General features: G+C 41.5%; 1 protein-coding gene across 5 annotated transcripts in view; it reads right to left on the reverse strand.

The window, feature by feature from the left end:
* Positions 1 to 10,042: 10,042 nt before the first annotated feature.
* Positions 10,043 to 16,347, reverse strand: part of TSHR (thyroid stimulating hormone receptor) — a 143,938-nt gene continuing 137,633 nt past the window's right edge. For 3 of the 5 annotated variants that reach the window (XM_072116748.1, XM_072116746.1, XM_072116747.1), the window contains 2 exons: positions 14,610 to 14,798; positions 10,046 to 13,176 (listed from right to left, as the gene is read on the reverse strand). In XM_072116748.1, the coding sequence (XP_071972849.1) occupies positions 11,778 to 13,176; positions 14,610 to 14,798 (1,588 nt within the window). In that variant the 3' untranslated portion in view covers positions 10,046 to 11,777. Of the gene's footprint in view, positions 13,177 to 14,609; positions 14,799 to 16,347 lie in introns of all 5 variants that reach the window. The other 2 variants (XM_072116749.1, XM_072116750.1) reach the window with 2 other exon arrangements.

A 16,347-nucleotide genomic window follows, 5' to 3' on the forward strand; every position in this document is an offset into this window, starting at 1 on the left:
TCCACAGGAGCATTTAAAAACAGAAAAACAAAAACGGAAAAAAATGGGAACCAGTTAACATGAGCTGTTGGATTATTACAGCACAAAGACAGGGTTCATTTCCTAAAAGGGGGAATCTAAAATTGAACTTAAAGGGGTATTCCAGGAATATGAAGGTCTGACACAAAAACCCATGATGATATAAATAAATGAATGCAACAATACTCAATGTCATTTGTCACAAAATGGAGCTTAAATAGTTAAATTTTATGATTTACAAATTTTATGGCCTCTCTAAAGTAGGTGGAGTTATCACAAAGATGGCCGCCACTGGAAACTACAAGTTCCATGATCCTTTAGTTCTAAGTAACTCCTCCTCCCTCTTGTCCTCTGCTCCTGGTGATGATACAACGGACTTTCTTGCTCTGTTACCATAGTAATGATGTGTAACTGCCATCAACAAAACACTGGCCATACTGGATGCAGTTCAACCAACCAACTACAGCCAAATGTAGTGGTAATCACATGACCTGCCCAGACAGGTGCAGGACATGTGACCAGCGGCCATCTTCTGTCCTGTGTATGCTCTGCAACGGACCGCGCGGAGGAAATGAACGGACTGATTAAAGGACCAGTAGCATTTTTATTCTTCATTACAGTCTATGTCACCAGCATTTTCTGCTAAGGGGAGCAAAATTTTAAATAACTAATTACATATTTGCTTATATTTTGAGTACCCATTTGTATATGAATTATTCTGATTCCTGGAATACCCCTTTAAGGCAAAATATGACTCTTCTCGTATTCACTTGACGTTGGAGGAGGTGAACAGGCAAAATTTAGTATAAAGAGTCATCTCATCTTCGAGGCATATAAGTGACTTTAATTAAATACGGTGTCTGTTGTTGTTCCAAAAAAATTTTAGTCTATTATTAGTACGTCACACGTCGGCTGCGGGTATGTGGAGAGGGCTCATGGGCTGAGCCCTCTCTATACAAGGCATATCGCAGCAAACCCTGCAGGTGTAGCGGTAGTTTTGCTTGCTGCGGTAAAAAGCCAGCCGCAAACCTGCCATCTTGGCTTCTATTGTTGTTTCTACAGCGATGATCTGTTGATATGACAGCCTCGAGTCTTTGTAAGACCCGAGGCTGTAAGTTTCTGATAATTTTTTACAATGTGGCAGTGGCACATTGCAATACATGAACAGTAAATTCCTCATATAGCGCCATAATGTAATATGGCAGTTTATGGTAGGATCAATCAGACAACCTACGGTTAAAATACCCGGGGGGGGGGGGGGGGAGTCTGAAAAATAGAAAAAAAACAAAATAAAAACCTAAAAATTAAAATCACTTCTCTTTCCCTAGAAGTGATATAAAAATAAACAGTAAAAATCATAAACATGTTAGATATCAGCGTGTCCCACAAACGTCAGGTCATCTTGGAAAAAAAATGACATGTCACACAGGTATGTACACAAAAGTATGAAAAAGTTATTGTTACGGGTGTTCCTGCAACCCATGTCCTGGGTCATAGGCACACCAGTGCAACCCTCTGTCCTCCTGCACGTCCGTGGCAGCCTGACTCACCTGCCCGCACTCCAGCGATGTCTCCTGCGGTCTGGGCCCCGCCTCCTAGGGCGCTTCTCACGAATTAAAGGGCCAGTGTGTTGCTGATTGGGGCTGATTATCCCTTGTTCTATAAATAGCCGGCCTCTTCCTGCAAACCCCACTGGATCTTTGTGCTCTATGCCTCTGAGAAAGCTGTACCCTGCTGCCTGTGTGATTTCTGTTGTGACCTCCTGCTACATCCCCCCCCCCTTCCAGGAACCAGGAGACTTTGTCTAACGCCTTCTCAGCATCTACCGTAATAAAAAAAAAAAAAAGCTGTTCTCTTTATTGACACTTTAAACCCAGTCCTTTGCTGTCAGGACCCTCCTAAACACTTTTAGTCACGGTTTTTCTTCTCACAAACCATTTTGTTCTTCTGATATCAAAGTTGGCATCTCCTTAGCTAATCTGTCTGCCCTTTAGTCATTTATTTAATGATCTTTTGTAATTTTAAGTAGTCCACTTATTTCTCTTGTATTCTTAATTTGCCTTCATCTGGTCCATAGAAGTTTGAATATTATTTATAAAATACCTTATTAAGAATATTCAACTTCACTTTGCACTTCTCTCCCCACCCCTCCCATGCCCCCTATGGCCTAAATGTGTTTTTTTCTTTCATCCTTTCCAAACTAATTTCAAAACTTAAAATGACAATCCTGCTTTATGTGACTATAAAAAATTCCATTTTATTGAATCTGAATCTTTTCCTTTCCTTGCATATTATCTCTCTCCACATTTTCTTTGTACCTGTAACACACCTGCCTATACTCAACGCTTGCTTTCCAATACCTCTCCTTTATCCTCTTTTGATAACCTCTTGTATAAGATATACAGTTTAGCTGTTTCACAAAACAGGAGCGGGTCTTCTAATGCTTCTCTGTTTTCTTCAGCCTTCTCCTTTAGGGATTCAGAAAACTGGGTGATATATACTTACTGGGCTGAAAAATGATATATATCAGTTTCCAACCCAGTTAGTGATCTAACTCTATCATAGATGTTTCCAGCTTCTACCGTATTCCTAAACTGTAATCTGGCTAATAAATAATTACCCCTCCATGCTGTAGCTTCATAGGCTGATACACTGTGCATGAGTCCGCCTGTCACCATGCACTGCTGACATGAGGTAGGCTATTACAGATCACTATCCATGTCAGGCCTACGAATCTTTAAACCTCATTTCTATTGTTTCAATGTTATTGCCCTGTGATGTCTTATTTTATGTGCATATGAACGCCATGACCTGATGGTGAATATGAATATGATGGTGCCATATAAAAAAAGATTTGATTTTTTTTTTTATTTATTCATTTTATCAAACATTGTAGGAAAATTGGCTGCATCCCCAAACTGAGTGCGACTTCCTAATCTCTGGTGCTCCAGCAATTGTTTGGGTTGCTTTATGGGTAAATGAATAAATCCCTGCAGGGTACTACATAATATTATGGCTGATCAATGTATATATTGTAGTAGTGAAGAGAGAGAGTCCCTACCACATTTCCAGAGGCTCTTGTCGTATTTGTCTGAGAATTTACCATTGACTATAGAAATCTTTCAGGCTTCTGTGCCATTTTAAACTCGCTGGATTCCTCTTCATCATTAAGTGCTTCATCAGTCTTAGCGGTGGATGAGCGGAGCTTCATAATTAGCTGCTTCCTTTAAGCTGAGCCAGACGAGACACTATAGACCTCAGGCCTCGCTCACCAGTGCTCTGTGCATCTAGGGCCCAATGCTGAGAAACATTGCCTCTTTCTTTCCTGTTCTTGTGCATACAAAGCAACAGGTTATATTTAGAAACTCTTCGACATGAGGCAAATAATTGTTGTTCTGCACTATTCCCACTCAATGAATTTGATATTAACTCCTTCAAACCTGAATAGGCACTGCTGCCTGGTTATGGTTAAATCCTGGTACATTGCAACAAATAATCTTTTACATGTAAAACTATTGGGTGTGGGGAGAGATCATAACTACCTGTTCCTAATCTTTGTGGCTATATGGGTACTTTCTTATAGGCTTCATTAGGCAAGAATAGGATTACATGTGCTGTTTTGGTGTGCATTGAACACTGCTGAAACAACAGATGTTACCTTATGATACAACAACCTTATGGACATTGCTGACTGCATAAGTTGTGGAGGGGTTAATCCGACCTGGACGGCTCCTTGAGTAAGTAAGCACTGAAGACAAATCCCTTGTCCCACTGTGACATCATAAGGACACTCGCACCTCACTCACCCATAACCCTGGCAGGTTTTATCACAACAAACCCTTAATCTGACCCAGGAACCTGCGTGATGAGGCCCTATGACGCATAAGACGCCTTATGTTCTCATCTGAACATTTTTATTTCTTTGTTCCAAGTTCAGTCACTATAATCACCTCAATATCCACCATACAGTATTTTATACATTAAACTAAAATGGATAAAATAGTGAAATATCATCCATATTTTCACACCATGATGGGCAGAAATCTCAGAATCCATCAGCACACTGCACATGCAGCCCTGGAGATGGCTGTGACGTAGCATGTGTGCTGTCATGCTGTAGTTACAGGTGTTACACTGTACATTCTGTTACTTCCAGCAGATTATGTTGGGTTATATGCTCAGGTCTTATTTGTGAGGGCTGGTAGCCCCTTAAATGTGTGTTGGTCCTTCACCAAACCGATATTCAGATAGTGGATGGATTATCCATTATAATAGTGGTATGGTCCAGCACTTGGCAACACTGAAATTGATTAAAAAACCTCTGCTTTATGCTTTATTTCAAGTCACAAACAGGAAAACGCTACAGCTCGTATCGCCAATGAATGATGCATCCTTAAAGGACACCTGTCATCAGGTCTCTGTCACTATTTCTGTCACCTCTACCTGTTGGAGCAGCTTACAAGGATCCCATCACAGCCTTTATCTAGTCATTTCATACATTAATCATTATAAAATAATCTATTCTTTATTATGTAAATTAGGTTGGTCACATGGTCAGAGGCAGTGATGTCACTCCGGTTACCCCTCCCCTCTCCCTGCTCATGTCTGTGTGTAATGTATAGTAAAGCATTGCTAGTGTGTGTGCTGCATCTGCTGACATGCTGCATCCTCCTAATACACAGAGACACAGACATCAGCTACACAAGTACCTGACATGTTCTGCTATAACATGTGAGCGACACAGACATCAGCTACACATGTACCTGACATGTTCTGCTATACACATGGCTGCCTGGAGCTGTTGTATCTCTCCTATACACACACAGGCTGCAGGGGGCGCCAGCACCAGGAAGCACATCATTATACAGCCTCACACTATTATACAGGTTGTCAGTCAAGCTCTGGGGGTGCTGCTGTGCCTCCCACTCATGAATAAGCTGGACAGCTTGAATATGCTAATGACTCATTGGACATTTCACAGGTCATTTGCATACAGCTTTAGGACCTCATTGCTTAGGTTTACAGGCATGTAGAGGGATAATGAAGAGATATAGGCAATGCTTTCTAATGGCAGTTTATGAATATCTATTTAGATTAGAGGGGTTATTTTGCATGACGGGTTCTCTTTAATTAGCCCACATCAAACTCTTTTCTTTTGTTGGTGTGATTGTTTGGTTTGTGGATTGTCGTGTTGAAATGTGAAATTCCTCTTCATCTCCATCTTTTTTGCAGGTGCTCAAAGCTTTTGTTCAAAGTTACCTCCATAAATTCCTACAGCAGAGTTCCAGCAGCAGACAAACAAAGCCTCCAAAAACCTTGACATTGTGGGCATGGTGCTATTTTGATGATGTGTTATGTTGGCTTAATGTAGTGTCACCAAAAATACATTTTGCAATTAGACATGGATGTTTTTCTTTGTAGTAAGTCATCATACCACCAATCCACACAATTACCCTCAACCCATAACTTTTTGATTGTTTTGTTGCCATCACTGTATGAGGGGTTTTTTTTAATGAAGGACCAATTGCATTTTTGAATGGTACCATTTTTGAGCAGACAGCCTTTAGAACATTCCTCACAAGCGTGTACAGCCCATATATATGTGCAGTATGGTGCCACGATCAGACGGTGTTACAGGGGAAAATTCTTCCTAACTGGACCCTCTGCTCTATTATTATATATATATATATTACATATAGCGTAAATGGATACAGTTTATACTGACCACAGTCACTGATATTCTGTGGTGAGATGTGTGTGTACTGAAGCCGTTTGGTCTTTAACATATGAGAAGGCTTTGAACAGTAAGAAGCCACCATGAACCAGGCGTGAGATTCCCTGCACACACTGGGGTCTATCCTAAGAGGGTCTTAAGGTGGGATATTTAATCCCTACACATAGGGATATTTAAGGTGGAAAAAACAGAAATCAGGCTCTTGCTTCCTGACCCCCCTGGACAAGCAGCACTTAACTTAAGTAACCAGGTCATATATTGTGTGTGCTTTCTGTGTATGTATATAACTTTATAAGAGTAATTATAACATAGAACTTATTATAATATAGTATACTTTATACATGTACCTATAGATATTCCAGGTGTTATGTGTTTTACCATATATATACATAACTAAGTGTCTACAGTGAGTGTGTATATATTAGTGTAACTACATGTACAACCTGTAGCCGTATCCCATCCACACGTGTATTGGAGGCTATCGTGCATGAGTCTCTATATGTACATGTATATGGTCAGGTACTGGATGTGACTCCTGCTTCAGGATATATCCAGGAGCTGCCGCAGTGTTAGAATATATTGTATATACATACACATTACTGGGGTCCAGGGGGGGTCAGGGAAGGAGGTTTGTGTGTAGTTGTGTTCTCTATGTATTTTGTATTGTATTTTATGTAGTTACTTTGTCACATGTTTGTTGTTAGTAAAGTCTTTTTATATAAAAGTATCTGCAAGGGTTGTATGTTATTCCTGTGATATATGAAGGACTGGAATAGGTGCATATGGTAAGTAGCACAGACTAAGGGGCTGGACAGAACCAGCTTTCTAGTGGACTTTGCACGTTCTTTTCAGTGCAAACTGCTTGCACAAGGATTTAAAAAGTGTCTACGCCACATATGTGTCATAGCTGCATTATTCTTCATGCAACACAAATTTCTGCACTAAAATGGGTGTTCTGGTGCTCAGTCGGACCGTGCGCCACATTAATCATGCAAAGTTCGACAGAAGTTTGTTGCATGCCCTGTGTTAAAGGAAACCTACCAATTCAAGTGGTAGGTGTAAGAAGGCAATACCGAGCACCAGCTCAGAGTGAGCTGGTGCCGGAGCTTATTTTTGTTAGCGTTTGTGCGCTAACAAGGAGAAAATGCCCCTCCCCCTGTACACATATACAAGATAATCCACAGAAAATAACATCAATACAAAAAAATACCCTTCCCCCATTCCCACCCCTGCAGTCTGCCCAACATTCTCTACCCATCTTTTCCTACCTACATTACTGTATACACAGCACTCTATTATGCATTATAAATAGCATTTAAACCCTCAGACCCCTATCATATCCCCAGTAAACCTCCACATCATAGTATCCAGAACTGTTGTGCAAGCCACTTACTCAACTATTTCTCAAACCTAAGTATTAACCCCAGCTTAACTTACACCATCAGCTCCAACTATATTGTACTACTTCACATTCTCTTCATATATGTATTTCTGATATGACACCAAAGGCATGTAGCTACTAGAAATGAAGATAGGGATAGGGGCGTCTGACCTGCCACTCCCCCTGCAGCCTCTAAACTTGGCTCATCTCAGGAAATTACAATTATGTCCATAAATATTTGGACAGAGACAACATTTTTTCTAATTTTGGTTCCACCACACTTTTTGCTCTCCATCATTCTGGAATAGGTTGATCTTGGTTTCATCTGTCCAAATAATATTTTTTTAACAAAGTCCAATGTAGTCTTTTTATTCTTGAGGCCTATGTATTTTGAAGGGTTTCTCTTCACCATGGAAATTATTATGTGATTATCCAACACTGTTCCATGGGTGTCCATGTCTTTTTGCATTGATGGATTCACCATTGATTTTTTTTTTCTCTTTCTCAGGATATACCAAATGGTAGATTTTGCCTCTCCTAATATTATAGAAATTTTTCTGATGATTTTTTTTTCTATTTTCACAGCTTAGCCCATTACCAATCTGTGACCTATCTGTAGTCACACGTCGGCTGCAGGTATATGGGGAGGGCTCACGAGCTTGTGGTGATACCCCTTTAAGTCCATTCTATAACTACAACTTGAATACGGTATGTTTCAGTAAAAAAAGCAAAGCAAAATCATCAGTGTCCAAATATTTTTGGACTTCTTCTTTGCTAATTTTCACATGACTTTTTTCGTCAGGAAAGATTTCTCCTGGTAGTTTAATGAGGTAGAATCTTTTAAGTAAGAACCGTAAAAAGGCTGTAAATTTATAAAGGAAATAAAAGAGAATTCTTGCCTCTACAACATATATGGCCAAGCTTGTTACCTCTGTAAGCAATCAGTAGTTTTAAAGATGATGTGCTGTGCTACTGGAATAATCTCTCTTCTTCTCTCCCTGGCCTGCTGACTAGTGTAATTCACCACGTGAGCAGGCATAAGGAAGGAGCTGTACTGCCTCTTGCCTCAGGTCTTTCCTGTCCAACTTGTGACGTTTACAACCATACTGTATGATAAAACGCTAGACGGCACTGACTGATTCCTCTGGCCTCAACCCCCCTTATCCTACCTACACACAAGACAATGGGGCTTATTTACTAAGGGTCCCGCGGATTGCACTTTCTACGACTTTTAGAAATTTTTCGGATTTGCGCCGCTGTGACAGCTATTTAGAAGGGGATTGTGTCCCGCGCGATCGGATTTTGGCGCGATCGTGCCAACTTTACTTCTCAGCCAAATTCAGGCCGTAGGAAAATATGGCATGAGCATACAGCAAATACATTAGGACATTTGCTAGCTGAGGAAAATATGCCTAGCACATGCCATATTCTCCTAGTTGTGTGCATGAGGGCTAAGGGCTCATGCACAAAAACGTATATTTCCAGCCATGTTCTATCCGTACCATACTGTACCATTTTCATATGAGTAGCAAATGTTCACATTTACTACAATGGGCAATACAGACATCTATAAGATAATATAGATCATATCCTATTTTCTCCTGTAGTTCCGTATATCCCATAGAAGTCTACAATGGGTAGTCAAGTAGACCTGGAGTTGTGGCCTTTTTTATGCTGCCATACTAGCTGATACGGGTGAAAAACGTGCTGTATTTCTGGCCAAAATACATTTATATATACAGAACATAAAAACACATATGTTCGTGTGCATAAAGCCTAAGGCTACATTTACACAAACAAGTGTTCACCAAAGTGAGCACACGTCAGCGCGCTGGAGAGGAAGAGGGATGAGAGCTGCTCACGCCTCCCCTCTCCATAGGAAACAGTCCCAACGGCTGCAAACGTGTGCGGTACAGTATGGTGCCACTTGTGTTCAGCACCATACAGTCGCCGGGTCCCCATAACCGCCCATGGGGAAGTATGTTTGCGGCCAGATATATATGTCCCCACAATGGTCGTGTGAATGCAGCCCAAGAGATAGGACTCTGGAAAGAAGGTAGAGCCTGTGAATGTGTCAAGGGCAGTAAAGGACCATATGTTATGAACAGGAATGACAGCTGATGAGCTAAAAGACATTTCTGAACCAGAGGACTTGACTTGGCATTGCAAGAAAGTGGAACAGAACTTTTAATAGATGTATTTTGGTAAATTACCTAATAGCCTCTCACACACACATTCCAAGAAACTCAAAGTAAAGTGGCCAACCCCTTTAACCAAAAAATATTATCTGCAGCTGTGGTTGTGAGTGAAGTAGGATTATTTCTAAATAAGTAACACAAAGGTGAATTCAAAATGTATTTCACATTTTAATCTGGGAATCATTGTCAAACCATTCACCCCTACACAGACTTTCTTGTGGTCCCAGCCATAAGATCAGCTGTCACTCTAATACCTTGCGTGACATCATCTCTAACTTGGACACATGAAGTATAAAGTTCTCTATTTCCTGCGCAGACTGCAGTTGGCTATTGATCTGAGTGTCAGTGTGCAGTCAAGTGGATCACAGGATTCTCTGTATTTACAGTAATTTCATGTCTTTATATATTTTTTCTTGTCAAACCTGAGATGTTGATTCACAATCTGGTTAAATTTGGTTCCTTGAAATTTTTTTCTCCTTCCCATTTAGTCCTTAATTTCCAGGAACTGTCTGCAGGTGACTCCCTATTCCTATGAGTGGATCCTTCTGCTGTCTCTCGCTGATTTGAGACGTCTTCAAAATGTGCAGAGCAATAACATCTAATATCCCATTTTCCAAAGGAAGAGAAAAAAATGTTTGTTTTACTGAAATTCTATCTTCCCTGTCTAAACCCCTCCTTCATCTGAACCAGTGACGAACACAGACATTTTAAGGGAAAAAGCAGACACCAAATGGAACAGATTTATTTTTAGTCGTTGTTTGTGTGGTTACATGGGATATTTACAGAAGAGATCACAGCTTCACTTTCTACCACCATTCAATTGACATCCAAGTCACACAACCTTTCTATTGTCCACGATCCATCTACACTTATAAAAACATTGTTAATGCCCTAAATATATGGGATCTGAAAGTTTTATTAGCAATTATAATTTCCTTCTAAAATTTTACCAAATGCAAATGTCTTTTACAGGCAGTTCCGGGGTTACGTACAGAATAGGTTCTTTAGGATTGCTCTTAAATGGAATTTGTAGGTCTGTCAGAACACATATATTTCCAGTCTGTACAGGTCTGTAACTCCAAACAAATTTTTTTTTGTCTGAGTGACAATTAGATCTTCAAATTCTTGTGTTGTCTTGGGTACAAGGATTATCAATAAAGCTTCATTACAGACACCTTACAGCTGATCATTGAAGCCTTGGAATAAAGTAAAGCATCTAGAGAGCTTCACCAGAGGTCACAGGGGGCAGAGAGGTCCGTCTGTAACTCGGGGTCATCTGTAAGTCGGGGTCTCCTTTAAAGGGGTTTTCCCACGACAAGAAATTCTCACATCTCAATCCCCTAGTGATGTTAACACAATAAAGATCATGTTAACCCCTTACTTTACAATTTTACTTGTATTGCTGTTTTAGCTCCTATCACTCTCTAGGCTGGTCAGTGTTAGATTCCAGGGTGTGGGCGGGGTCTCTCTTAGCAGACATATTACTATATTATCCATCTAGTTCTGTGGGTGACAATGTGGTTACATTATCAGTGTACAGGTGTATATAGACTTTCATCTGGCTTCTGTACTAACACACTGACAAATCGAGAGAGAGATGAGACAGATCAGAGATACATGATGCCTATTACAAATAGGCTGACAGACTTTTACATTGTTACACTGTGAGCTCTGCTACATCTCACAGATATGTGTGTGCCTCCTCCTTCCTCCAGATAACTTATTTTCTTGTAGTTGTAGTTTCTCTCTGCTCATGATGTCCTGGCAGGACGAGTATCTCTAGGCTCTGTGCAGGGGGTGTGGCTACACACATTCAGCAGAGAGAGAGAGACAGAAATCTCATGTGCACGCTGCAAATACAAGTCCAAGATGGCGGCCCGACCCCAAGTCAGAAGTTACAGGGTTCTTTCTAGGGGCAACTGAAATTGTGTACAGCAGGACTGATAAAGACAGGTTGGACCTATATCTGTGAAATGCTGTATTTTTGTTAATAGCAGTGAATTAGAGAATGTGTTATTTTGTTATCCTGAGTACATATAAGAAACTTGTCTCATGGGATTACCCCTTTCAGTCTGGTACCATCTGTATCTGTAAGCAATAAGACCAATAAACAGTGGGATTGAATCAGCTTTCATAGACTCCTGAGAATAAAGTTGGTCCAGATATACAAGAACGATTCATGTTGTCATTGGAAAGGATGGTGGAACTGCCATTCAAATCTTAAAGACAAATTACATAGAAGTTCATGTTGCCATCCAGATTCCCTAACCTTGAATAAAGGGAGGGAGAATGGTCTTCAGGTTCTAGATGTTGACACCATATACAGAATTGACTTGCCTGGAGGTGAAAAACCCATCGTAGTTAATAGGTAGTGGTCAAAAGTTAGCACCAGGGGTCCCTTTTTACTCTACTGGTGGTCAGATTAGAAACCGTCACATTGCAAATGCTACAACACAGTCATGCCACAGTCCTCCAAGAGTGCGTCTTGCTTTGCTGCCCCTTCTTGATTTTCTTTAATAAAATCAGGAATGGTTGCCAGGGTCTGCCCAGTGCCACCACTGCTCCTCTGCCCATATGAGCCACTGCTGTTTTTAGCAGAAACCGTTTGTCCACGATAAATCTGTGCCTGATGCTCACAGATGCCAAACTTACTGAGAAGGATGAAAACATCTCTACGGAATGCTTTTGTAAATATGGCATAAAGAAAAGGATTGGCGCAAGAGTTCAATGGGTAAAACAAAACCAGAAGGATCTTAGAGTTGGAAACAGTGATAAGGGGCTTGTTCATTATGGCAGACAAGGCGTAGAAGGAAATGGGAGCCATGCAAAGGAAATCAGTAAATATTAAGACGGCCATACGCTTGGCTATCTTTGTGTCTTTGTCTCCGGATTTGTAATGAGGATTTCGCACAGTGATGTATATTTTGATGTAGCAAGCACAGATAATAACAAAAGCTATGATGTTTAGCATCAAAACCAAGATGATGTAGGCTTGAGCAAGTGTGGATTCTGTGTCCATTGGCAAACAGATGCTGACTTTTATGTAGCTGCTAATCCCAAACAATGGTAAGAGGGCCAAGAAGAAGCAAAAGACCCAACCTCCTAGCATAATAAAGGTGGCATGTCTGAGGCGAATCTTACGATCCAGACGCATGGCAAATGTGATGGCGTACCAACGCTCCAACGTTATCACAGTTAGTGTGTACACAGAGAGCTCGCTGGCAAACACTGTGAAGAATCCAGCTGTGTTGCACCCGGGTCCTGTCTGCCAGTTAATAGCATAGTTATAGTACTCAGATCGGGTGTGAAGGTCTTCAGATGCTATAAGGAGAAGATAGATTCCCATGCAAAAGTCTGCAAATGCTAGGTTGCACATGAGGAAACGGGGCACAGTCAACTTGTAATGACTGGTGATGAGGATGAACAAGACAAAAGCATTTCCCAAGATGGCCAAAAGATTGACAAACCAGACCACTATTCTCAGGAAGTTGTAGCCCATGATGTCCTCACATGGGTTAAATTCATCTGGGGTGGGTGTGCACACCAACTTCTCAGTGCCATCACAAATGTCATACACATCATAACTTTCAAAAACTGTTGTATACTGTTCTTGTGCATTCTTTATTTCTTGCCCAAAGCCAACCTCTTCATCTCCCTGGTCCTCAAAAAAGACAGAGAAATGGCTGCTGCTGTGAAAAGTTGTAGACTTTGTATTCTCCGTCTGATCTGGATCTCCATCCATGTAATCTTGGTAATATGGGCCGATTCCTACAAAGGTCCTTATTGAGCGCTTCTGGTGGCCACTGTGGAGATAGGACTGGTTGCATAAAAAAGACTCTAGGTCACTGCAGAGGGAAGCCGACATACAAATATTCAGTGGATTGTGGTGCAAATGTAGAGAACACAAAAAAACTCAACAATTACAACATGACATTGAATAAAAACTGAAACTGCTACTAAAATGCCTGGGTTTTTGTTGTTATGTACTGGAACAGAGGGAAAGTGCAGGTGGCTTGGAGGTAGCCAGACAATGATATCGTGGCAATTTATGTCTAATGTGCAATAAAAATATAGTGGGGCTTATTTACTGAGGGACCCCCGGACGCACTTTCGTCAGATTTTCCAACGTTTTCGGGATTTGCGCCACTGTGACAGGTATTTAAAAGGGGATTGTGTTGCACGCGATCGGATTGTGGCGCATCTGATCGGACGATCCAACTGATTCAGACTGGATTTAACTTTCAAATTGTGCCGCAAGATCAAGCACTTACACGCGCGAGGAAAAAGAAGGTGAATTCTGTTGGACCTGAGTGGGGAAACGACACATGCAGGATATCGGGCGCACGATCTTAGTGAATCGCGGCTGAGTGCATTCCGGTCGGAAAATGCACTTTCGGGGAACACGTCAGGACTGGTAAGTAAATGTGCCCCATTGAGTCTTGTATGGAAGACCATGGCTCCATTCTCTGTACAAATACCATACATGTACCGAAGATTATTTTTTTATGGTAAAGACAGTTAGTATTCTGAAGTGAGATGCAAAATTTGTTGTATAAAGTCAGAGGCAGCGGGTTTAGCAATTAATTAAAGTTCTCCTAACAACAAGGAACAACTTCACCCAAATGGGGCATGTTATTATGTAATGTAAGTAGAGAATCTTAAGCCAAACTTATTAAAATGTGAATGCAATTTACTACATTTAGTGAATTTCACAAAGTTAAAAAGGTAAGTCTATGCCTGCTGTAAGCAAGCACGCATTATATGCATCTATATGGATTCTCTTATTTATCTACATTGTTTAGATGACACCCACTATACAATAATCACAACCACTTAATTTGGAACTTTTTGTAATTAGGTAAGCCCACATCAAGATTTTCAATTGCAATAACATTTTAAAAACGGCCCTTGTTTATCAATGAGGGCATGAGTAGAATGACCTGTCCTGGACTAGTCCTGCTCACTGAAGGGAGGGCATGTCAAACCTCGCCAAGAACTGGGAAGTGCCTCACAGTTAGAAAAGCATTCGTCTACACTGATTTACTTTTAAAGATCTCAAAATTTTAAAAATAATAGAAGAAATGTAAAAATACACAGTCTAGATAAAAGTCACAGAGACTGCATCCATAGGACCATATGGCAGGTGAGGACATAGCTGGGGCTGTATGGGAAAAATGAGAGTTTATAACCCTCCTAGAGCTCGTGTTCGTGATACTGCATTGTATAACATGTAAATTATGTCTAAATAAAGTTTTGAATGATAAAAAAGTTTACAAACCTCTTTTTCTTCGTCCAGTTGGTGAAGGCACAGCAGTGACTGGGGTAAGACAGCTCAGCTATAGCCAGGTGAACAAACGTGTTCAGGGGGGGCAGTTTCTTAAGGTACCACGTGCTCTGTGCCAGAAGATGTTTCAGGTACTTGAGGCCTTTGGTCGGAAGTGAGGAAACAGCTGTCCTAGAGATGTCCCTGGATACATAAAGAACTATGATGAGGGGCTGCACAAAGGTGGCTCACATAACCCAGCCGACTACTATAAATGACTCCATCTAAAAGCCTGACCACATAGGAACATAATGAAGGAACTGCCATGATACACGGTTACAGATGGATGGCTCCAGCACCAATGTTATGGCCAAGAATTTGTGCAAAGAACATCCTTTAATCGTAGTTCCTCACTAGACTTACTCTTTACTCAGCAGTATTTTGGCCACTATCGGAATGGTGTGTGACGGCATGACCCAAACACCTCTTACTGGGCTGCTCGCCTGTGAGTGCTGCCAATGGTCGGCGTTACCCTGCTTTACCCGGCCAGCCTGCCTTCCTCTTGTCCTCCGGGGGGATCGCCAACGACGGCTGCTGAGCACAGAACCGCCAAGGAGGTGCGGCGTTGGACGGACCGAGGGAAGGATCCCGGTTCCCAGCTGGAAGACTGGGGGCGGGAGTGAAGTACCCATAGTGGCTATTACATTCCCGGTGAGGTACTCTCTGGACAGAGACAGTACCCCGTTCCGGTGCGTAGCGGGAAGGTACTTGTGCGTCTGAGGTGTCCCTGCGACGAGGAGTGAAGGGGGCTGCTGACCATTTGAACACCGCCTGCATCGCTTCTCTTGATACACAGCCGGCTCCCCGAGATGTCCAAGCTGCTGGAGCACTCCACTGTGACGCTAGGCTGATCGATACCCGAAGGTTGCAAGCGGGTGTGAAAAAAAAAAAAAAAGACTTTTCTTTTGGCTAAGTATTGTGACCAGCTGGTACAGTGTACTATATATGAGTTGCAGGCATGCTTTATATGGATGGTAGCAGCTGATACACCAATGCACTGTAACACTTTGTGACCTATCTGGCATAATTTTGGCCACTATCTTGCATCATTGTTTATGCGCCACTGCCGTGGTTCCCTGCATGATTGCAGTTTGGCGTTGCTGTTTTGCGGGGAAGCGGGGACACCTGAAATCATATATCAATAGACCACTAGACACAGTGTTTGGCCATGAAATAGGACACAGTTTCTTATTCAGGGACCGATTTAGCAGTGTAAAACAGCCCTAAACCAGGAGTAGGCCCAAATAATTTTTGATAGTACCATATCTTTATTTTTCCATTACTGAATTTGGCTATTCCATTGGATAATTCTGGATAAGTCTGGACTGTCCACAGACCTCATCCACATGGTGTAACTAAAATCAGCAGTACTATGAATTTTAAACCCACAGCATATCATCCACTGCTGCAGTCACACGTGGCACTTAACGCATGCATTTCAGCATAAAGCATTGGAACATCTGAAGAGAGACTTGCCTAATTAAATAGCTGTTAACATTTGTGTTTACAAAACACTATCATTGCAATGTAAACACATTCGCAAATGTTAACAGCTATTTAATTAGGTCAAACTCTTATCACTGTTGCAATGCGTTTTGAAGCTGACATGTGACTGCACCCTTAGGCCACGGTCACACGTTCCGCTAGTGATTAGGCGATTATGAACGCAACACTAGCGGAATGTGTGACCGCG

The sequence above is a fragment of the Engystomops pustulosus genome, chromosome 7, assembly GCF_040894005.1.
Source record: "Engystomops pustulosus chromosome 7, aEngPut4.maternal, whole genome shotgun sequence".
NCBI classification, from domain to species: domain Eukaryota; kingdom Metazoa; phylum Chordata; class Amphibia; order Anura; family Leptodactylidae; genus Engystomops; species Engystomops pustulosus.